The sequence below is a fragment of the Cryptomeria japonica genome, chromosome 8 (genome assembly GCF_030272615.1).
Source record: "Cryptomeria japonica chromosome 8, Sugi_1.0, whole genome shotgun sequence".
Classification (NCBI taxonomy): domain Eukaryota; kingdom Viridiplantae; phylum Streptophyta; class Pinopsida; order Cupressales; family Cupressaceae; genus Cryptomeria; species Cryptomeria japonica.
The window spans coordinates 4,843,347-4,867,814 of record NC_081412.1 but is presented as its reverse complement, the minus strand read 5'-3'; the positions used below and the strand labels follow the sequence as shown (position 1 = coordinate 4,867,814).

Sequence of the window (24,468 nt, the reverse complement as noted above, 5' to 3'; positions counted from 1 at the left end):
AACTTCTTTTTAAAATAAAACAAAACAAAAATAACTTGAGTAAAGTTCATTCTTTCCTAAGGAAGGATTAAATGGGTCCCATCTAAACTTCTCACCTTAGGTTTTAAAACTAACTCTATTTACTTCTTTGTCTTTCTTTTCCTTTTCCCTTTCCCTTTCCCTAAAAGAAATAATACCTATACGTGACATTTATAAATTATTTAAAGTATAACTTCCTTAAATCGAAGCATGGGAATTATGGGAGCAAGAATTCATTTGAACTTTCCACATTTTAAGGAGCTAAAGAGAAAGAATTTAAAGATAAACTCAGATAATGACATTAGCAAGAGTAAAGCGTGGGCATAATTTTGTATTCCTCCCCTTAGTTTTAGCAGTATTTAACGTCTCATGGAGGACTAATACTGTTTGATACTAATTCCTAAATAAATAATAAATAAATAAATAAAAGAGAGCAGAATCCTTTTCCAAAGACCTTTTTATTAATTTCCACTAAAGCCCCACTCTTGAAATAGCTATGTCTCTCGTAAATAATGGTGATTGCATATTCATTCCTTAATTATCTCTTCATTTGTCACTAAGAATATTCGCTCTCTCCTTATCATGCTTTTTCTTCCAAAACTCCTTATCCCTTCCACGTGGGTAAGTGCTTTTCTTAACTTTTGTTTATTTTCTTTTAATTTCGTCTTCAATTCTGTTAACTCTAATTTATTCCCATCTTGGGCTAGTTTGATCTTCACATCTAAAATATCTCACCCCTTCACTAAGTTTGCATTATTTACATCTTCATTATTTTAATACATTCGTTGGAAACTTACTAAATTCAAATTAACTTTAAAAGCACATATTAGATTTCAATAATTTTCTTTTACTTTTATTAATATTTTAGTTTAGTTTCTTTAAATTAGAAAATAAAAATATATTTTATTCTTAGCTTTCTAATTTAAAGTGGGTAAAAGTTTCTTTTCTTTTTTTTGTTTTTAATTAAAATAATAATATGTAATAAAGAAAGCATTTTATAAATAAAACTATTTTATTCTAAAATAAAATTAATTTAAGTTTGAAGTAAATAAATAAAATATGATATTTATAAAGATATATTTATTTTTTTGAAATAATTGAATTTATAAATCAATACATATGAAAATCATGCAATGAGAAATTATATTTTATGATTAAATAAATGTCTAATTTAATTTAATTATTAAATAATAATGATGAAAATAATAAGGGTCGTGACAGTTGTAGATAATTAAGTGTCCATTTTACATTTCTAAAAAAAAAACGAAGGTCTTACGATATTCCATGTGATGGCTACATGTTCATGAAGCTAGCCCTAACAAATATTGGTCCCTCTCCCCTACCATATGGACTTTTGCAAAGTGTTTTCTCATGTTTTTGCCTTGTAATCTTCTTTAGATCAGCAGATTAGTTGTTACAAGCTCCTTTGTAAAAAAAATTATCTTGCAATGTTAATCATTGGGTCTTTGGTTCTAGTTCTAGCTTGAAACGTTTATGTTGTATTGAGTTATGTAATCCTTTTCCAGCTACAACTTATTGTAGCTGCTATTATTTGTAATTTTGCTTTATTTCAATATAAAAAAAAATCTTGGAGAGGACCTTAAATCCAGTTTGACAAAGTTGACAACTAGCTTGATAGCCTTAAGCTGTTATGTGATTTAAAATGAATAAATATATCTTTGACCACAAACTTGATACACATAACATTTAATTTCATTTATGATTTTTTTGCAATTTATATCTTATTGATTTTACCTATCCTTTAAAACATTTTTACTAACAAAATAAAATACAAATAGTAATATATTTATATTCTATCAATGATTTAAAAAATTAAAAAAAAAATTAATTTTTTAAATTTTATTTTAAGAAATTTCATTAAAAGTAATTAAATAAATTAATACTACTCTAAAGAAAATCATTTTGCATAACTTTTTCTTTTTAAGATAACCATAATTTCATTTACAACAACGGAATTTTTAATCATCATCACCACCATCAAGTTCTTCCTCGTCATCATATTCGTCAATGAAATCATCATTGTCAGCTAGCACAGAACCGCTTTGATCCCACGAAACATCTTTTCTCCTTTTGCCGACGCAACAAAGTTCGCCCAAGCGTAGTTGAGCAACTAAGCTTTTCAATATGTGGAGGCTTTTGCTTTCCTCGCCTTTCTTCACTCCCATTATAAACCCCTTCTCCATCTCAGACTCTGATGGCAACCAGGAGTCATAGTTTGAGAACCTTTCTTCGCTAACCGCACACATATATATCAACCTCTCTCTTCTGCCCCAAAAACCAAGACGCGCTTTAAACGGAGTCCTGCTCCAATTACACAAGTCTCTCGGTATGCGAGGAAACCCATCAACCGTAGTGCAAAAGATGAATGTACTGAACGCATGTCGGGTTCTATCAAAGGAATGGATCATCTCCTCTACATTTTCCCTCCTATTTCCCAAGAAATTTATTTCACAGAAACCATCCCCAATTTTATCTGACAATGTCCGTTTGAAGACTTCTTCTTCGGCGATGGAATCTGCCGTGGCCGATCTCCCCACTATAATCGTAACGTCCCCCGGCAATCTCTGAAATCACAGTGCTCTCGCTAAATTATTTTCAACACTATATACGGAAAACCGAACAGAACGTTTAGAAATATTTTATTCAGATGCAACCGTTCCAGAAAAAAAAAAAAAATGGACAAACTAATGAGAAAATACACAGATATGTGTTTAATACCTGCAACCTTTCAACGCAACTTATTATAGGAGCATCTGCAATAATCATCTCCTTCAGTCCTTTCAATTCTTCAATACCCCCTATATTCTGCAGCTGCGGACATCCATTAATGACAATGCTCTCCAGGCATATTAAAAATTCTATGCCGTACATGTTCTGTAGCTTTGGACAATTCCCAATGAAGACACTCCTCAACGCCTTCAATTTTTCAAAACAAATTACACCCTGCAGCTCTGTACATTCGTTAATGAAGATTCTCTTCAATCTCTTCAATTGTTCAATAGCTTTTATACTCTCCAGCTCTGGACAATGCGCGATCCAGATCCTCTTCAATCCCTTCAATTGTTCAATAGCTGATATATCCCGCAGGTTCCGACAGCGGCTAATACAGATCCTCTTGAGAAATCTGACACACCCAAAATTTGGGAACTCTGTCATAGTCCTGCAGAGTTTCATTTGAAACATTTCAAGATCTGGCAGATCATTGACCGATACTTTTCTCAACTTTCTACATTGCATCAGCACCAGACATTCCAATGTGGTTACCCCTGTTACATCCACTTCAATTAGATCATCCATAAAAGAAAGCTTAAGAGTTTGAAGGATGGGACACGACTGTCTACTAATTGAGACCCTCCTTGTTTCGATTGCACCATACAGAGTTATGGCTTCAAGGCTTCCCATACAAAACTGATCATCAAAAGAAAATTCCCCTTTTAGTTGAATCCACATCAACTCTAAAGTTTTCAGATTGGTGAGTTCTCTCACAGATTTTAGCAAGCAATTGTATTCAGTAAACATCCACATGAAGACGTCTTCTTCAAAATTTAGCTTCAGCCTTTCTAGATTTTTTAACATTCCAAACGAGCTCACCAGTTTGTTTAAATGAGTGGAATTGCCAAGAGCAACCGATAAATAGATATCTAGCTCTTTCAACTTGAGCGAAACCTGGAATATATAATCACTTTGTCTCAACTGTTGATTTTCAATGATAAAAAACTGACAAGAACGAACTATTTGCTGATGCTACCAAAGCTTAATATTTTGATTTAAGAAAAAAAGAAAAAAAAAGCATATACCTGGTCATCCATTTTCCACAACCTCAAAGGTCCTTCAAACTTTAAAGTGTGCAAATTTTGTAAAGGAATCCATTCAGGAATCCTACCATTAAGTTCAAGCCATTGTAAATCAGTTGATGTCCTTGAACTCTCCAGAAAACATCTCATCTCAAGACCACTTTCTTTGTCCTCAATACGACTGTAACATCTGAAATAATTTCCTTCGGACCGCATGAGGATGTTCTGGAATCCCCTGATTTCACTTATTCCAATCTGAATCCAAATTTCTTTGAAATTAGAAAATGTTCATCTAAGTTACGTGTAAATGTTTAAACAGCTTATAGAAAACAAACCATTTCCAAGTAAGACCATGAATTTAAGACTGCAAAAAACACATACAAGATCTTCAGGACGCCACAGTCGACGAGGATGGTTCATTTCATTATCTGCCAGTTCTCTCCCCAAGTCGCGGAGATGATCATGCATTCTGAAATAAGATGGTGGCTCATAATCGTCTATTATTTTAGCCTTACGTGAAGTGAATACCGGAAGACTTTCTGTTTCAACAAGGGACTTGTCCTCGAGGGTCTGAAGTGCATGTTCGCCTCTCCACCTTGAACCCTCCGGAAGAATTTCTGTTTCAACAAGGGACTTGTCCTTGAGGGTCTGAAGTGCATGTTCGGCTCTCCACCTTGAAGCCTTCCATATACTTATTGCCGTGCTCACATTTTTCCCTATGAAAAAGCACGCTACATCCATAAAGATCTGTTTTTGATCCTCTTCCAGAGCATCATAGCTTATTTTAAGAGTATCTTTTATGTCTTTGTGTAGCCTTTCCTTAACAGCATCTAACTGTAACTTCCAATAAGCCTTTTCACGGCCAAAAACATGTGCGCCCATTACTTTAAGAGCAAGAGGCGAACCTTTACAGAAATTGACAAAGTTGTCTACCAAATTATCATATCCACTTCGACAAGATTGTCTGTGAAATGCATGCCAGCAGAAGAGCTCTCTGCTATGCTGTGGATTCATTTCTTTCATCTTATAACGAACTGTGACTCCGACCTGTTTAAGAAGACCCTCGTCACGGGTTGTGACAATCACCAAACTATTGGGATTGAGGGCATCTGTGGGTAAAAGTGCATCTAACTGCTGCTGATTATCAAAGTCATCTATAACTATAAGGAACCTAGATTCACGGCTCCTCTCAAGATTATCCTTGATAACGGCGATCCCATCTTCTATGCTAGGAATGCTATTTTCTTCCAGGTTAAGAAGACCTTTGAGAAGCTGACTTTGCACAGAAGTCAACTCACCTTTGACTTGTTGTTCCCGTACATCAAAGAGAAAAGTTGATCCACTAAATTCTGAACGTTTTTGATTGAACAAATATTTGGCGAGAGTGGTCTTGCCAGACCCTCCCATTCCGTAGATGCCAATTATTTTATCTATCATCTGCCCATTTCTCCGGCAATGGCTGTGGAAATCATTCACAAACTTATCAAGTCCAACCTCATATTTTGCAACTTGGAAAGGAATTTTCCTCTTTTGCTTCTCGTTCATCACAGCAGACACCACACCATTACACAACTCTTTCTGATCGCTGTAAATACGAAAAGCAGAAACAAAAATTGAGGTTGTAAGTAATTGAGACTTTCTTTTTATTTTTAAATTTTAAAAAATATATACTTATATTGAATCAAAAAGGCCTAGCCCGAGCCTTTAAAACAGATACATAGCAAGAATCACGAGTATAAAAAGGAAGAGAACAAGTGTTACTACAATAGAACCTAATATAATATGCCTAGAGGATGTTTCCAAATTTTCAATTGATCTAGAACTGGAAACAGGCAACAGACATGGAGAAGGAGATATGGGCTGCATAATGAAAATGTCAAAAGTACTACTTGGTCAAAACCTCATCAAAGAAAAGTATAAGTCCAAACTCCTCTTCAATCAAAAATTATGACAAGTTTGTGAAAGAAGGCAAAAAGAAATGAACAAAATTATAGAATTAAAATTAAAATTAATAAATTTACTTTATTAAAATTTTAAAAAATAAAAAGTTGTACAATTTGAATTCACAATTCAAAAGTAGGTTGTGATTTTGAAAAGTCAAATGCAAGAAGACTGTGATTTTTGTATTTTGAATGTTAAAAGGTTGTGAATGGTGAAAACCGAACAACAATGGGTTGTGAATCATGAAAAGTGAATGTGAAAGGGTTGTGAATGGTAAAATGTGTACGTATGTAAGTTCTAGATCGTAAAAAGTGGAGGTTGTGGTCTATGAAAAGAAAATGTAGAAAAGGTTGTAAATTGTGAAAGGTGAATGCAATGAGTTGTAGATTGTGAAAATCAAATATAAGAAGGCTGCAAGTTATGAGTTGTGAAAGTTGAATGTAATAGGTTGTGCAATCTAAATTCACAACTCACAACTAGGGTGTGATTTTCAAAAGTCAAACATAGGAGGTCATGACTTTTGAATTTTGAAAGTCAAAAGATTGTGGGTTGTGAACTCAAAATGCACAACTCACAACTTGGTTGTGGGTTGTGAATTGTAAAAATAGAACATCAATAGATTGTGAATGGTAAAAAATGAACGTAAATAAATATTGAGTAGTAAAATTTGAACTAAATGAATTGTGAAATTCATTTTCACAAGTCACAAGTCACAACTAAATTGTGAACAATGAATTTTGAAAACATAACCAAAAATAGTTATATTAACTACTCCAAAAACCTAATTGTTGAAAAGACAATTTGGAAAGTAAATTTCTCCAACCCCTACCTGCATACTCTCTACTCCTGCACCAAGACGGATTGCTCTAAATAGATGTCATTGAATGGAATCAAATGATTGCAATATGTATAGAATGTCAATTTGTTGGAAAGACATGATAAACACAATGAGCAGTTATAAAACCAAAAACCCACAATCTTGTAGTATCCTTTGTATCTCTGCAACAATGGAAGTTTTGAAATAGCGTTAGATGTTGGAATCGTGACTGCGCTGGCCTCCACATATGCAAATTCTTTAAGCAAAGACAAGGTGCGTCCACAGGAATATATGCTAACTGTGTAAGCATAGAGGAGGTACGTGAATCATTTGACAGAATGCCTACGAGGCATATGGTCCCATGGATGCCATGATTATGTAGAATATACACAAAGACACAACAGTTTCCAAGATAGAAGGAAGATCAAAAGATAGCAATAAAGCTGCGCATAAGTAAGAAAATCAAGGTAATGTTTTGAAATCGAGGTATAAATCTGCAAAAATGGTAGGAATTTATAAACAACACCACAAACAGACTCCTTTATATAACTTAAGAGCTTAGATAGAAACTGGAAAAGGAGGAGCCAATGTTAAGTAGCGAAGAGACCAAAAAGAGGGCTCCAGATAAGAATAGAGGATATTCAAATCAAAAAATATAAGCTGTCAAAACTACACCCAAAAATCTGCTAACTAATTGAGATATTTGGATCTCAAAATATGAATCCAAGATTTTTGGGTAGGTGAAATAAAACCTTCACAGCAACTGAGCCAACAGAGCTTCAATAAAAATCTTAACGTCTTTAATCTCTAAGCAGCCCCTTTTCTCTATTCCCTAAAAGCCCCCCTCAGAGAAAGTCCACCATTACAGAGTTGATTTTATCAATGATATTTTTAGTATGTAATTAGAAAAGAAAAGAAACAAAGATGAATATAGCATAAAAAATAGATGTCAGATGAAAACCGTATTCCTATGAAATCAGACAGCAACTTCATAATGTTCTCCAAAATTGAATTCCATAACGATCTGTCATTCATTCCATAAAAAAGAGCGAAACCAATTAAGAATCAAGAAAAGAACTTTTTTCCGAAAGAAAAGCAAATGCAGAGAAAATCTTGTTCCAATTTTAGTCTTACTTTTCCATCATTTTCTCTAGGGTGAAGTAAGCTAGCAGTTACAAGCTTTATTGTATAACAAAATGTCTATAAATTCACATAAAATGCTTTCTGAACTTTTGAGGTGAAGTCCCCCATTACAGAGTTGATTTTACCAATGATATTTTTAGTATGTAGTTAGAATAGAAAAGAAATAAACATGAATATAGCATAAAAAATATTTAATACCAAGTTTAAAAATGAAAATGTGTTTTTCATTTCTAATAAAATATTAACTCGTACATTATATGAATTACAACAGCTTTACAATATTATAAATTCTTAATTAACAATGTAACAAAATAAGGCAAAGCTATTTTCTATAATGCAATCCAACATTTTAAATTCAAACACGGAAACAAATTTATACTTAAAAAAGTGAAATATAAATCTTTAAAAAATTAAGAATCTAAAAATGCTTCTCTCTAAAATGAGATGCATTGAAAATTACAAAATAGTTAGCACACAAAATATGAAATAGTCATCATTTTTGTGACTGCTGATTTAATTTTCTGTCAACAGAAGGACTGACAATTTTCCAGGAGACAACCTATGGACCAAAAATGTAAAATAACAATAAAAATTAACAAAATATAGAAAATACATATGGACGGAAAGCTCATGATGGTGACTTACTCATTCTGTTCCTTGAATTCGTAGCCCATGATCCCCGAAACACTCTGGAGGCATTCTTTCCACTCTTGAATGTCATGACTCGGATATCTGCACTTCCTTTCGTGTTCGGAAAATGCAACTGCGACTTCTTTTTTGATGTAGCGGAAGTCTGAAGGGTCAACATGGTAAAACAGGGGAATAATTTTGGCCTTGGTTTGAAACATCAAAGCTAGCTCAGCTAAGCACCAAGCAGACTCTGCATATCGCGGTGACAAGATGGCGATGTGCACTCTGGCAGAGTATATGGCGTTCTTTATGGTGGAAGAAATTGAATCTCCCAATTCAGTCTCTTCAGAATCTAGATATGCCGGGATCCCAGCTTCCTTTAGAGAATCGTAAAGCTGCTGAGCCAGAGTCTTTTTGACATCTGGGCCTCGATGGTTGATGAATACATCATACTGCTTTACAGTCACGGCGGATTTTATCCTTTTGATAGGACGTTCAAGTGCCAGAAGTGGATGTCTTTCCTGCTCTCCTCGACCAGATGTCGAAGTGGAAGCCATTAACAGAAAACTGAAGCTCTGACGTGAGCAAATAAATAAATAAATCAAGAATGAAACTATAGGCAAGAGGAAAGGAAAGGGAGTGGATGGGTTAAAAGCCCTCTAATAGAAAGCAAGCAAATTCAGTGCGCAGCGTTTCCACGTTCTTGCCTGGAAATAGGCAAGGACGTATTTAAATAATTTCGCGTTTCTTTCCACAAATGATATGAAACTATCGAGTTTGGTTGAAATGGATGAGTTGAATAGTGTGAAAGGGATAACGTTGAAAACGTCGATTGTTTATTTTAATTTATGTAAATTATTTTAATGAGAATCTTCGCACGCCTAAGAATTATCATGTGGAGGAAGCGTTTAAAAATCTAAATGATTTGAATGATTCAACGTTTCTGACGCAAGGTTTTGGACATACATAATCATGTGTTAGGTAGTAGATAAGACATTTTGGACAAAAATAATCAAGCGTTCGGTAGTAGATAAGACATTTCAAAACAGAAAAACTATTAAAAATGATGTGAAATAGATTAAATTGAAAATATCAATTGTTTATTCAAATTTTATGTAAATTGTATTGAATGAGCATTTTTTTTTTAATGAATCAATGTTAAAAATTTAAATGATTTGAATGATTCAACATTTATGACGCAAGGTTTTGGGCATACATAATCATGTGTTAGGTAGATAAGACATTTTGGACATAAATAATCACGCGTTTGGTAGTAGATAAGACATTTCAAAACAGAAAAACTATTAAAAATGATCTGAAATAGATTAAATTGAAAATATCAATTGTTTATTCAAATTTTATGTAAATTGTATTGAATGAGCATTTTTAAAAATGAATCAATGTTAAAATATTACAACGGAAACAAATAGCAATCTAAAGAGGTTGCACATGAAAGGAAAGAACAAAGGACAATAATATAGCATCATATTTTGCCGATAGGCAATCCCTTGGCGGGGTTAATCGGCCACTAGGAAATTGTCTCACGTCGTGCTTTATATGTCGGAAATTTTTGGTTCTGTTGGCCTCCATTTTATTTTTGCTGCGTTGCCTATTTTTTATGTTAAGGATAGGAAGGAAAGAAATTCCACTTTCCTTCCCCTCTTGATAAGACTTCCACTTTTCGTCCCGTCTTAACTTTCCCCGGCTTTTTTACCAAAGGAAAACTCGTGAATGAGCAGCTTATCAGTGGAAGACATGACGACAATAATATTGTGTTTGTTTTAGGCTAGTCATGCTGTTATGATAGAGGAGGATCTTCTTTAAATATTTCCTTTCATTGCCAGTCGCAACGGACTCCTTCCCATTTTGTCGCCAATTGTTTGGCTTTTCAACTTCCTTTGCAAAGCCCTTCTAAAGAGCTGATTGTATTTTAGGATGATGGTAGTGAAGCACTCTGAAGCTGTTGTAATGTAATTTGACAGATTGAGTTTAATAATATAATGGATTTCCCTGTGTAGTGTTGATGTAGGCAGTTTGCCTAACCACGATAAATCTGTTGTCTTCTTCTGTCTTATTTAAATTCCTTGTTTTATTTCTGCAATTTTATTTCACTTCAGAAACTAACAACTGGTATTAGAGCAAGGTTAGTTCGTTGTTGAGATTTCCATGGTTGAAATTCCGAGATCATGGAGGAAGTGAAGATTGAGAAGTTCTCCAGTCAAAACTTCGGATTATGGAAGGTGCAGATGGACTCCTTGCTGATAAAGCAAGACCTTTCACTCACACTTGAAGGAAAGGTGAAGAAGCCATCTACCATGGCTGATGAAGATTGGGAAAAATTAGACAAAAAGGCAAGAGCAACAATTTTCCTCTCGCTGTCAAATAATGTTCTCTTCAATGTCACAGGTGAAGTGACAACGAAAGAAGTCTGGGATAAACTAATAGCCATGTATGCTATGGCATCGACTGTGAATAAGGTGTTTATAATGAAGAAGCTTTATAAGATTAAGATGAAGGAAGGTTGTGCAATGGCGAACCATATCAATGAATTTAATACATTGATCAGTCAGGCAACCTCGGTTGGAATGACACAAGATGATGAGAGCAAAGTTGTTCTTTTGTTATATTCTTTATTGAGCAGCTAGGATGGTGTTGCAACAACGGTTAGCACATCAGTATTTGGTAAATATAAGTTAGTTTTCAATGATGTAGTAGCTACTCTTCTCATCAAAGATTTGAAAAGAAAAAATGAAGAACCTTCATTTGGTGAAGCTTTAACAGTTGTGAGCACCGAAAATAGAGGAAGGAGCCATACTAGAGGCAGAAATAACTATCATAAACGATCAAATATGCAAGAAGATCGAAGTCAAGAGGTAGAAATAGTGACTGTTGGTTTTGTGGAAAATTAGGACATATGAAAAAGGATTGTAGAAATTTTACAAAAGGGCACAAGAGAAGGTGCGGGATAGCGAAGGAAATACCGCATATGAAAAAGATGATAGCATTCTTATCCTTTCAACTCCAAACTCTACTTCACATTTGTGGGTGCTTTATTCTGGCGCATCCTATCATGCCACATCTTACTTGGATGCATTTATGAATTACCAAGAAGGTCAATTTGGAAATGTTTTCCTTGGTGACAATAAACCATGTGAAATTATTAGCAAGGGTGACAATATGTTACCGCTGGAAGGAGGAAAACAATGGTTGCTTAAAGATGTAAGGCATGTTCCAAAATTGATGAGAAATTTAATTTTAGTTAGTCAATTTTTTGCACAAGGTTTTCATGTTCATTTCCTTCCGAATACTTGGAAGGTAACCCAAGGTACCATGCTAATTGCCAAGGGTGATAAAATTGGCAGCCTTTACGTATTTGAGGGTCATAGTGAAGTGGGAGCTGCGATGGCGGTTGAGGACAACGAAGCGGGCCTTTGGCATCAAAGGCTTGGACACATGAGCGAAAAAGGGCTCAATGTAATGATCACAAGAAATCAGCTCTCGGGTCTCAAAGCTGTGGATTTGGGCTTATGTGAATATTGTCTTTATGGCAAGCAAAAGCGGGTCAGGTTCTTGAAGATCATAAATGAGAAGAAAGGAATACCTTTGGAGTTGGTTCATTCCAACGTCTTCGGGACTATCGAGGTAACCTCAATTGGTGGAGCTAATTATTTTGTCACTTTTCTAGATGATTATACACAGAAAGTGTGGAATTATATGCTTGCAAAGAAATCAGAAGTTTTCTCAAAATTTAAAATGTTCAAAGCTCTTGTTGAAAATTAGATTGGACACAAGATTAAGTGTCTAAAAACGGATAATGGGGGAGAGTTTTGTTCCTCCGAATTTGATTCCTTTTGTGCTGATAATGGTATTCGGAGAATTAAAGTTGTTCCATTTACACCTCAAGAGAATGGAGCAACAAAGAGGTTAAATAGAACGATTTTGTAGAAAGCACGGTGCATGCTCTCCAATGTTGGACTAGGGAAAGAGTTTTGGGCAGAAGCTTGTAATACAACGGTTTATTTAATAAATCAAAGTCCCTCTTCTCGATTGGATTTTGGTATTCCGGAGGACAAATGGCTGGGTAAGCGAATTTATTATTCCCACATTCGAGTATTTGGATGTGAAGCCTATGTACATGTTCCAAAAAAAAAAAAAAACTGAATCCCAAATCTCATAAATGTATCTTTGTGGGTTATGGCAAAGGACAGTTTCGTTTTCGATTATGGGATCCTATTAATCAGAAGGTTCTTCGAAGTAGAGATGTTGTCTTTCGCGAGCGTATGTTTCCAACTTTGCAAGCAGATACAAAAGACAATAGAGATTATATTCCATTCTCTATATTCAACAATGGTGACACCCAGGGATTACACAAACTCAGTTCACAACCCGTTTTGCATCAAGTGGGAGCTCCTGTCAGTCAAGAGATTAGTTCCTCGATTGAACAAGGAACAGAGGAGTCGAACACTCCTATTAACTCTTATGAATTCGTCACCCACATTTTCACACCCTCCTCTGCAGACTGGGACGGTGTGTTGGAAAACGATAAGATGCCTCTTAACCCCTATCGCCAGCAATTTACTCTCCACGCACCTGCTCATATTGTTGACCGACAACAATCTCTTATCAACGTGCCTGTTCATAGTAGCGGACTGGCAAGGAATCCATCATTTTTGCCCACCAATAACAACACGGCTACCATTATTCACATGTCGTGTATGAGTTCGTCGGCCCGATTAGGCTCTGCTACGGTAAATCGAAGTCTGTCGCTCCATGTTTCTTTACCACATTCAACGGTAACATCACTTTTGCCAGGCTCACTACGTGGGCAATCAAACTTGATTTTGCCTGGTTCGATACAAACAACTGAAGGGCAATTTGATGTGTTTAACTGACCTATTGAGGGTCGAGTTTTAGGGGATCCTACATTACAAGCGGTGGACATGATAAATAAAGAGAAAACAATTATTAATTCACAGGATCAGCACAGAGAATGTGTTGGAGATTTGGGCAACCAAAACAACTTAAGGAAGTCTACTAGACAGAGACAAATTCCTTCCAAATTTTCAGATTATGAGCTTATGTTTGTTGAAGGAGCAAAACCCTCTTTACTCACATCAGAATATACAGAGCCTACAAACTTCCAAGCTGCTATGAAGGATGAGAATTGTGGCAATTGGCAGGCTGCAATGCGTGAAGAAATGGACGCACTAACCAGAAATTAGACTTGGGATTTTGTGCCACTACCACCTAACAGGAAGGCACTAAGAAATAAGTGGATCTATAAGTTGAAGGATGAAAATGGTGGTCGGAAACGCTTTCGTTCCAGACTGGTTGTAAAGGGGTACGCTCAAAAGCAAGACCTCTATTTTAAAGAAATCTTTTCGCTAGTGGTAAAAATGACTACCATTCGCATTGTTTTGGGGTTGGTTGTAGCGTGGGATCTTGAGCTTGAGAAATTGGATGTGAAGATGACATTTCTACATGGCAACATTAATGAAGAACTATTTATGCATCAGCCTGAAGGATTTGTTAAGAAGGGTTAGGAACATCTTTACTGTAGATTGAAACAAAGCTTGTACGGGCTTAAGCAAGCCCCATGACAGTGGTATCTCAAGTTTGATCAGTTTATGATTGAGCACAAGTTTACTCGTTGTGAAGCAGATCCCTATGTATATTTCAAAAAGCTTTCTAATGGCGACTTTGTTATACTTCTCCTTTATGTGGATGATATGCTAGTGGCTGGCACAAGCATGAAGATTGTCAGTAAGCTTAAAACTCACTTAGCTACTAAGTTTGCCATGAAAGATTTAGAGGCAGCGAAGAAGATACTTGGGATGACCATTCTTCAGGATAGGACGAAGTGAGAACTCAAGCTATCTCAACAAGACTACATTCGTAAGGTAGTGAACAAGTTTGGTATGGCAGATGCTAAGCTTGTAGGCATCCCCTTAGCCTCTCATTTTCAGTTGTCTTCTAAACTGTGTCCAAACACACACGAAGATAAGGAGCTCATTGACAATATCTCATATAAATCTGCAGTTGGGAGTCTTATGTACGCTATGGTATTCACTCAACTAGATGTTGCTCATGCAGTGGGAGTGGTGAGCAGATTTATGGCTAATCTGGGTAAAACACATTCGGAGGCAGTCAAGTATATTCTCCGGTACCTTAAGGGTACCTTAAATTTTTGTTTATGTTTTGGAAAGGGCGAGGCACACTTGCAAGGTTTTTCTGATTCTGATTTTCCTGGGGATTTAGACAAACGGAAATCTACCTGGTTATGCATTCACATTTGTCGGGGCAGCGATTAGTTGGAGTTCAAGATTACAACATACAGTTGCTCAATCATCTGCAGAGGCTGAGTATATAGCTCTTTCCGAGGGAGCCAAGGAGATGGTATGGTTACAACTATTGTTCAATGAGTTGGGTTTGAAGCAATCAGACTTTGCTTTGTTTTGTGATAACCGTAATGTCATTTTTACGACTAAGCATCAAACATCTCAACCTCGGTGTAAACACATTGATGTTCGTAGTCACTATGTTCGTCACATGGTGGAAGAAGGCAAGTTTCATGTAGACAAAATTGACACTGAAGAAAATCCAGCTGATGTGCTCACCAAAGTTGTTACGTGGGAGAAGTTTGAGTTCTGCCGAGCTTCTCTCGGCCTTTCCAACACATGATAGTAGGACTGAGTGGGGGAATCTCTTTGTTGCAGCTATTCGTTGGCCTTCAAGTGGGAGATTGTTGGAAGTGAAGTCCAATGGACTCCTTCCCATTTTGCCACCAATTGTTTGGCTTTTCAACTTCCTTTACAAAGCTCTTTTAAAGAGTTGATTGTATCTTATTTTAGGATGATGATAGTGAAGCACTTCGAAGCTGTTGTAATGTAATTTGACAGATTGAGTTTAATATAATGGATTCCCCTGTTGTAGTGTGGATGTAGGCAGTTTGTCGAACCACGATAAATCTGTTGTCTTCTTTTGTCTTCTTTAAATTCCTTGTTTTATTTCTGCAATTTTATTTCGCTTCAGAAACTAACAGTCGCAAGATTTTTGACTCAATACGTTGAAAGGTAGGTGAAGAATCTTATTATAGCATTAGTAGGGACAACACAGTTAAATCTAATATTCTTTTTATTATTTGGACAGTACAAATCATTATTTTTCTGAAACGATATTATTTTTTTAATTTCACTGCTGATCTCAATTAAAAAAGATGAAATGAATGGAAAACCTTGCTCAAATGGTCACACTTCATTCTCTTTCTATTACCTCTCCATCTTGCTTAAGTCAAAACTTCAAGGGAAAGTGTGGAGAAGATTTGAAGGAACGTGAATGAGCAGTGTTCGGATAACTTCTCAGGGAAAGATGTGGAAGTTTGATATATACAGCTGTTTTTGATCTTCTATGTAATGTTTTTATTGCTTTTTTCAATTAAAATAATTATATTGAATGAATTAAAATAACCTGTAGCTACAGCTTGTTCAAATCAGTTCATCATACAAGAACAAAAAAAACAGGAGTAAAAACTAGTTGATCCAATCAGCAATGTAAACATCATAATAATTACATCAAAAAGCTAACAAATAATTTTTAACCAAAAATATGAACTTAGAAGCACATTATACTTGAAAAATTAGATGCCTGTATTAACTCACAACTATATTGTGAACTATGAATTTTGGAAAATAGCTATATTAACCACTCCAAAAACCCAGTTGTTGAAAAGCCAATTCGCAAAGTTAATTGCTCCAACCTCTACCCGCATACTCTCTACTCCTGCACCAAGACAGATTGCTCTAAACAGATGTCATGAATGGAATCAAATGATTGCAATATGTATAGAATGTCAATTTGTTGCAAAGACTTGAGAAACATTCAAGAAAACACAATGAGCAGTTATAAAACCAAATCCCACAATCTTGTAGTATCCTTTGTATCTCTGCAACAATGGAAATTTTGAAATAGTGTTAGATGTTGGAATTGTCACTGTACAGGCCTACATATATGCAAGTTGTTTAAGCAAAGACAAGGTGCGTCCACTGTTTGATAGGAATATATGCTAACTGTGTAAGCATAGAGGAGGTACGTGAATCGTTTGACAGAATGCCTACGAGGCATATGATCCCATGGACGCCATGATTACAGAAAGTACACAAACGGATGTGTTGCAAAGGGCTTTCGAAAATTCCAAGCAAATGCAGTTTATAGTGGTAAAACTATCATCTTTCTACTTGCACAGCGTATGAACATTAATCAAAGCATATGAACTGTGAAAGCACAGTCTTGGCTCGTGAAATGTTTGACAAAATTTCCCAACAAATGCTCTAGAAACTTTGAAGACACCATCTGTGCTTGTGCTGAAATGGGAGAATTGCAATGGGGTATGATCATTCGCCAAAGCATAAATATTACATGACTTCAATCAGATGTTGGGTTATAACTGCACTCGTAGACATGCATACAAAATGTGGAATCATAGACAGCAAATGTAAATTGTTCGACAGAATGCTCAAAGAGATATCGTCTCAAGGAATGAAATGAAATCATTACACAATGTACACAAAATGGATTTCGCAAGGATTATCTCGAGATCTTTGAATCAATGAAGCATTCTCGAAACATCCTACCATTGTAAGCTTTGTTTCGAGAAAACAGAGAAAACATGAAAAATGGGATAAAATGGATATGAATGCACGAGCTACAATCTTATGGCAAATTAGTCCAGAGGTTAGGTTATATGTTCAAAGTTTGAAAACAACAAAGGAAATATGAGAAGCTTTATAAACAATGTATGAAAGAACTAACAAGTTAAAACTGATCAATGTCTTAAGAAATCATATGAACAAAGGAGATTTAATCAAAGAAGGCAATCAAATTTTGCTCAAGAAGAGGGTGATCATAATATAATGATAGCTTCTTTGGTTACTCAAGGAAATTCAAGTGAGACATGGTATATTGATTCGGGAGCTAGCCAACATATGACCTACAAGTGAGTTATGGCATCAAAGATATGATCATTTAAATTATCAAAGTTTGTGTATGCTTTCAAAAATGAATATGGTTGATGGACTACCCTAGATAAAGATAAATACAAATGTTTGTGAAGGATGCATGGTTGGAAAACAACACAGAGATATCTTTGAAAGATCTACATGGAGGGCAAGTAAATCTCTTGAACCTATCCATAGTGATTTATGTGGGCCTATGAATCCAACATCAAAGGGGGGAGCTAGGTACATCTTAACATTCATTGATGATTTTTCAAGAAAAGTTTGGGTTTACTTTCTTAAATAAAAAGATGAAGTGTTTAGCAAATTTGAAATGTTTAAAGCATTTGTGGAAAATTAAAGCGGGAATAAGATCAAGAGAATAAGAATTGATAATGGTGGAAAATATGTCAACAATAGGTTCAAATATTTTTTGTGAGTATCATGGGATATAGAGAGAAATGACTAATAGATATACTCCCCAACAAAATGGTGTAGTTGAAATGAAGAATAGGACCTTAGTAGAAATGGCACATTGTATGCTACAACCTAAGAATCTTCCTTTGTTTCTTTGCAAGTTGAGGCTGTCAATACTGCTTCCCATATTTTAAATAGATCTCCCACAACTTGTTTGCAAAATATCACACCTGAAGAAGCATGGAGTGGAAAGAAATCAAATGTTAAGTATTTTAAAGTATTTGGATGTGAAGCATTTGCTCATGTACCAGATGAGATTAGAGAAAAGAAATTTGATAAGAAGAGTGTTAAGTGCATTTTTGTGGGTTATGATGATCAAAGGAAAGGATATAGGTTGTATGATCCTAGTGTGGAGGATGTATTCATAAGTAGGGATGTCATGTTTAATGAAGGATTTGAAGATATAACAAAGTTCTCTCCTGTTCCACAAGTGGCCATAGATAATAATGAATCTTCTAATGATTTTGAAAGCAATGAATGTTCAAAGGAAATTTTGAGTCTTCAAGAGATTTATAAAAAGGCTTATCAAGTTAATTATGCTCTAATGACCACCATAATGAAGAATAATGATCCACAAACATATGATGAGGCTAGAGGAAAACAAGAATGGGAATGTTGAAAAATGAGTATGATTCCTTGATAAGGAATAACACTTGGGAATTGGTGAACTTACCCAAAGGCAAAAATGTGGTCAACAATAAGTGGGTGTATAAAACTAAATTCAAGTCAGATGGTAGCATTGAAAAACACAAGGCAAGACTAGTGGCCAAAGGTTATTCACAGAAAGAGGGAATTGACTACACGGAAACTTTTGCCCTAATAGCAAAGATTAGCACTATGAGGATTATTATAGCATTGGCAACTCATTTTAAGTGGTCTCTTCACCAAATGGATGTCAAGAATGCATTTTTGAATAGTGAAATTGATGAAGAAATCTATGTGACTCTAACCCCAAGGATTTGAGAGTCCAGGACAAGAACACATGGTTTGCAAATTAAAGAAGTCATTTTATGGTTTGAAATAGGCTCCAAGGGCTTGGTATGCTAAAATTGATGAATATTTCCAAACACAAGGTTGCAATAATAGTCCTCATGATCCAAACTTGTATGTGAAGGAATTTGATGATGGTGGACTATTAATTATCGTACTTTATGTTGATGATCTTATCATTGCAGGGCATAACACGAACCAAATTAGTGACATGAAGATAAAATTACAAGATACATTTGAGATGACAGATCTTGGTTTTCTACACTACTTTCTTGGCATTCAAGTATGGCAAAAAGATGATGGTATTTATCTCTCTCAAAATAAGTATGATTTAGATTTGTTACGAATGTTTAAAATGGATAATTGCAAGAGTGTGTCTACTCTAGTTGCTCTAGGATTAAAATTGACCAAGGATATGGAAGGTGAGGATGTTGATCTTACCTTACATGGGCAATTGGTTGGCAATTTCGTGTACTTGGCTCATACTCGACCATATATTTCTTTTGCAGTAAATGTGGTTTCAATATTTTTGAGTTCTCCTAAGCTTCCACAGATACATAGCATTGAATCATGAGTATAAAAAGGAAGAGAACAAGTATTGCTACAATAGAACCTAATATAATATGCCTAGAGGATTGCCCATAAGTCCGAAATGTTTCCAAAATTTCAATTGATCTTCACAACCAGAAATCCCAATGGAAGAGTCATCACTCAGAAAAAGATGGGAAGTCTGCCAACAAGAAAACCAGAAAAAGATGGGAAGTCTGCCAGCAAGAAAACCATCTAGCCGTAGAAATATCGAAGATCTAGAACTGGAAACAGGCAACAGACATGGAGAAGGAGATATGGGCTGCATAATGAAAATGTCAAAAGGTACTACTTGGTCAAAACCTGAAAACATTAAAATTCTCAAAATTATGAGGCATCAAAGAAAACTATCAAGTCCAAACTCCTCTTCAATCAAAAATTATCACAAGTTTGTGAAAGAAGGCAGAAAAGAAATAAACAAAATTATAGAATTAAATTAAAATTAATAAATTTACTTTATTAAAATTTTAAAAAATAAAAAGTTGTATAATTTGAATTCACAATTCATAAGTAGGTTGTGATTTTAAAAAGTCAAATGCAAGAAGACTATGACTTTTGGATTTTGAATGTTAAAAGGTTGTGAACGGTGAAAACCAAACAAAAATGGGTTGTGAATCATGAAAAGTGAATGTGAAAGGGTTGTGAATGTAAAATGTGTACGTATGTAAGTTCTAGATCGTAAAAAGTGGAGGTTGTGAGCTATGAGAAGTAAATGTGAAAAAGATTGTAAATTGTGAAAGGTGAATGCAATGAGTTGTAGATTGTGAAAATCAAATATAAGAAGGCTACAAGTTATGAGTTGTGAAAGTTGAATGTAAGAGGTTGTGCAATCTAACTTCACAACTCACAAGTAGGTTGTGATTTTGAAAAGTCAAACATTGGAGGTTGTGACTTTTGAATTTTGAGAGATTGTGGATTGTGAACTCAAAATGCACAACTCACAACTTGATTGTGGGCTGTGAATTGTAAAAATAGAACTTCATTAGATTGTGAATGGTAAAAAGTGAACGTAGGTAAGTTGTGAGTAATAAAATCTAAACAAAATGAATTGTGAAATGCATTTTCACAACTCAACTCACAACTAAATTGTGAACTAAAAAAATTTGAGAACTCCAAAAACCTAATTGTTGAAAAGACAATTTGGAAAGTAAATATTTCCAACCTCTACCCGCATACTCTCTACTCCTGCACCAAGACATATTGCTCTAAACAGATGTCATTGAATGGAATCAAATGATTGCAATATGTATAGAATGTCAATTTGTTGGAAAGACATGATAAACATTCAAGAAAACACAATGAGCAGTCATAAAACCAAAACCCACAATCTTGTAGTATCCTTTGTATCTCTGCAACAATGGAAGTTTTGAAATAGTGTTAGATGTTGGAATCGTGACTGCGCTGGCCTCCACATATGCAAATTCTTTAAGCAAAGACAAGGTGCATCCACTGTTTGATAGGAATATACGCTAACTGTGTAAGCATAGAGGAGGTACGTGAATCATTTGACAGAATGCCTACGAGGCATATGGTCCCATGGATGCCATGATTATGTAGAATGTACACAAAGACAACAGTTTCCAAGATAGAAGGAAGACCAAAAGACAGCAATAACGCTGCACATAAGTAAGAAAATCAAGGTAATATTTTGAAATCGAAGTATAAATCTGCAAAAACGGTAGGAATTTATAAACAACACCACAAACAGACTCCTTTATATAACTTAAGAGCTTAGATGGAAACTGGAAAAGGAGGAGCCAATGTTAAGTAGCCAAAAGATCAAAAAGAGGGCTCTAGATAAGAATAGAGGATATTCAAATAAAAAAAGTATAAGCTGTCAAAACCACACCAAAAAATCTGCTAACTAATTGAGATATTTGGATCTCAAAATATGAATGAGCAAACTTAAAAGGATGAGCACCATTTGAGATATTTGGATCTCATATGAATCCAAGATTTTTGGGTAGGTGAAATAAAACCTTCACAGCAACTGAGCCAACAGAGCTTCAATAAAAATCTTAACGTCTTTAATCTCTAAGCAGCCCCTTTTCTCTACTCCCTAAAAGCCCCCCTCTTCTCTGCTTACGATATCCTAAACCTTTCCAGAGAAAGTCCACCATTACAGAGTTGATTTTATCAATGATATTTTAGTATGTAATTAGAATAGAAAAGAAACAAACATGAATATAGCATAAAAAGTAGATGTAAGAACTCACCTCCCAGTGGACGAAAGCCGTATTCCTATGCAATCAGACAGCAACTTCATAATGTTCTCCAAAATTGAATTCCATAACGATCTGTCATTCATTCCATAAAAAAAGAGCGAAACCAATTAAAAATCAGAAAAAGAACTTTTTTCGGAAAGAAAAGCAAATGCAGAGAAAATCTTCGTTCCAATTTCAGTCTTACTTTTCCATCATTTTCTCTAGGGTGAAGTAAGCTAGCATTTACAAGCTTTATTGTACAACAAAATGTCTATAAATTCACATAAAATGCTTTCTCTAAAATGAGGTGCATTATAAATTACAAAAAAAATTAGCACACAAAATATGAAACAGTCATCATTTTTGTGACTGCTGATTTAATTTTCTGCCAGCAGAACGACTGACAATTTTCTGCCAGCAGAACGACTGACCAAAAATGTAAAATAATAAAAAAATTAACAAAATATAGAAAATAAATATGGACGGAAAGCTCATGATGGTGTCTTAGTCATTCTGTCCGTTGAATTCGTAGCCCTTGATCTCTGAAACGTTCTTGAGGCATACTTTCCACTGTTCAATGTCATCCTTAGGATATCTGTCCTTCTCTTCGTGTTTGGAAAATGCAGCCGCAACTCTTCCTTTTACATGGCGGAAGTCTGAAGGGTCAACATGGTAAAACAGGGGAATAATTTTAGCCTTGGTTTGAAACATCAAAGCTAGCTCAGCTAAGCACCAAGCAGACTCTGCATATCGTGGAGACAAGATGGCGATGTGCACTCTGGCAGACTATATGGCGTTTTTTATGGTGGAAGAAATTGAATCTCCCAATTCAGTCTCTTCAGAATCTAGATATGCCGGGATCCCAGCTTCCTTTAGAGAATCGTAAAGCTGCTGAGCCAGAGTCTTTTTGACATCTGGGCCTCGATGGTTGATGAATACATCATACTGCTTTACAGTCACGGCGGATTTTATCCTTTTGATAGGACGTTCAAGTGCCAGAAGTGGATGTCTTTCCTGCTCTCCTCGACCAGATGTCGAAGTGGAAGCCATTAACAGAAAACTGAAGCTCTGACGTGAGCAAATAAATAAATCAAGAATGAAACTATAGGCAAGAGTAAAGGAAAGGGAGTGGATGGGTTAAAAGACCTCTAATTGAAAGCAAGCAAACTCAGTGCTGCAGCAGGTAACAAGAGTAGAGATCTTTATAGAGATTTAAGAAGGGTAGTGCGCAAATGGGTAGCGTTTGCACGATCTTGCCTGGAAAGGAGAGGAAAGATGAGATGGAAATTCACTTGATAAGACTTCCACTTTCCGTACCCTCTTAACTTTCCCGAGCTTTTTGACAAAAGGAAAACGCGTGAATGAGCAGCGTTCTAACATCTTATCGGTGGAAGACACGACGACAATAATATTCGCAAGCTTTCCTTTAAAGATCTCCTTTCATTGCCAGTCGCAAGCTTTTTGACTCAATATGTTGAAAGCTAGGTGAGGAATCTTAGTAATAGCATTAGTAGGGACAACACAGTTAAATCTAATATTCTTTTTATTATTTGATGGACAGTACAAATCATTTTTTTTTCTAAACGATATTAATTTTTTTTAATTTCACTGCTGATCTCAATTAAAAAAGATGAAATGAATGGAAAACCTTGCTCAAACAGTCATGCTTCATTCTCTTTCTATTACCTATTAATCTTGCTTAAATTAAAAGTGTGGAGAAGATTCGAAGGAACGTGAATGAGCAGTGTTCAGACAACTTTTCAGGGAAAGACGTGACAACCTTTTAGTGGAAGTTTGCTGTATACAGCTATTTTTGATCTTTTATGTAATTTTTTTTTTTTTGATAAAAGTGGATGAGATTATATATATTTTTACATGTGTCTGGTTCAAAGAGCACTGAAGGGAAAGAACTAGTAAGAAAACCCTTCGCTCAAGAAAACATAAGCCTATCTACCCATTACAAAAAGCCCATGGGCATACCAAAACCCCCCAGATACGTTGCAATGCATTGCTATCCACATTAGATATAAAGGAAGCTATAAGAATCAACCTAACAGAGAACATATGAAGATGGAGTCAAGAATGTCCACCAAAGATCAGAGCCATCACCCCAAAATCCAGTCTGTCTAAACACCACAAGAATCCAAAGCTCCGAAGAAAACAAAACTCAAAGCCATGAGAGAACCAAGAATAAGAGATCCTGCCATCACAAATATGGTGAGCAAACATAGACAGATCCAAATAAGAAGCAGGGAAGGATATTGAAGACCCTCAGGGAGGAGGATGAGACCGAACCAAAGAATAATCCAAAGTAGTAACCTAAAGGAATAATATCCAAATAAGAAATCCTCTGCAATACCACATTAATTGCCCTTTCCAATTCCTTAGAAAAATCCACCATCCGCTGAATTTGGTAAGAATTCTCCATAGAAAACAGAACATGCTGTTAGAGTGAAAAGCAAGACAAAGATCGAATGATAGCCATAAGTGCCCAACAACAATCAATATAACTGAGAACAGGATCACCATGTCATAATTATCACATCATGAAAGAAACCTGCTAATATGAGGATGATCACACAATGATAAAGCCATCGAATAGCATAATATCCTCAATCATTAGAACAACTACCTGAATCACCAATAGATCATGATACCAAATGAAGCGAAGAGGAAAAAATAACTGCTTAAGGTACCCCTCCTACCTCCAGACTTTGTGCGAAGAAACTACCAAATATGACTACAACAAGAATGTTGCCATAAGGCAGGACAACATCCCCCCTATAGCCATATAGGGAAGTAACCATCACATAAAGCAAGGAGACATAAGAAGTTACAAATACATTAGGCATCTC

At 35.5% G+C, this 24,468-nt stretch overlaps 1 protein-coding gene across 3 annotated transcripts; it reads right to left on the bottom strand.

Annotated features, from left to right (window-relative positions):
• Positions 1-1,911: 1,911 nt before the first annotated feature.
• On the bottom strand, positions 1,912-22,858 carry LOC131051194 (disease resistance protein Roq1). Of its 3 annotated transcripts, none has more exons than XM_057985590.2 (5): positions 21,626-22,858; positions 4,215-5,418; positions 3,837-4,088; positions 2,758-3,705; positions 1,912-2,603 (listed from the first exon to the last, which is right to left on the bottom strand). In XM_057985590.2, exons 1-5 carry the CDS (start codon positions 21,715-21,717, stop codon positions 1,998-2,000), a joined length of 3,102 nt encoding a protein of 1,033 aa, XP_057841573.2. In that variant the 5' UTR covers positions 21,718-22,858; the 3' UTR covers positions 1,912-1,997. The 3 variants fall into 3 exon arrangements, with proteins under 3 accessions (XP_057841573.2, XP_057841572.2, XP_057841574.1); XM_057985589.2 differs by lacking the exon at positions 21,626-22,858 and adding an exon at positions 8,380-9,465; XM_057985591.2 differs by lacking the exon at positions 21,626-22,858 and adding an exon at positions 8,380-9,448 and having other exon boundaries at positions 2,479-2,640.
• Positions 22,859-24,468: the final 1,610 nt, after the last annotated feature.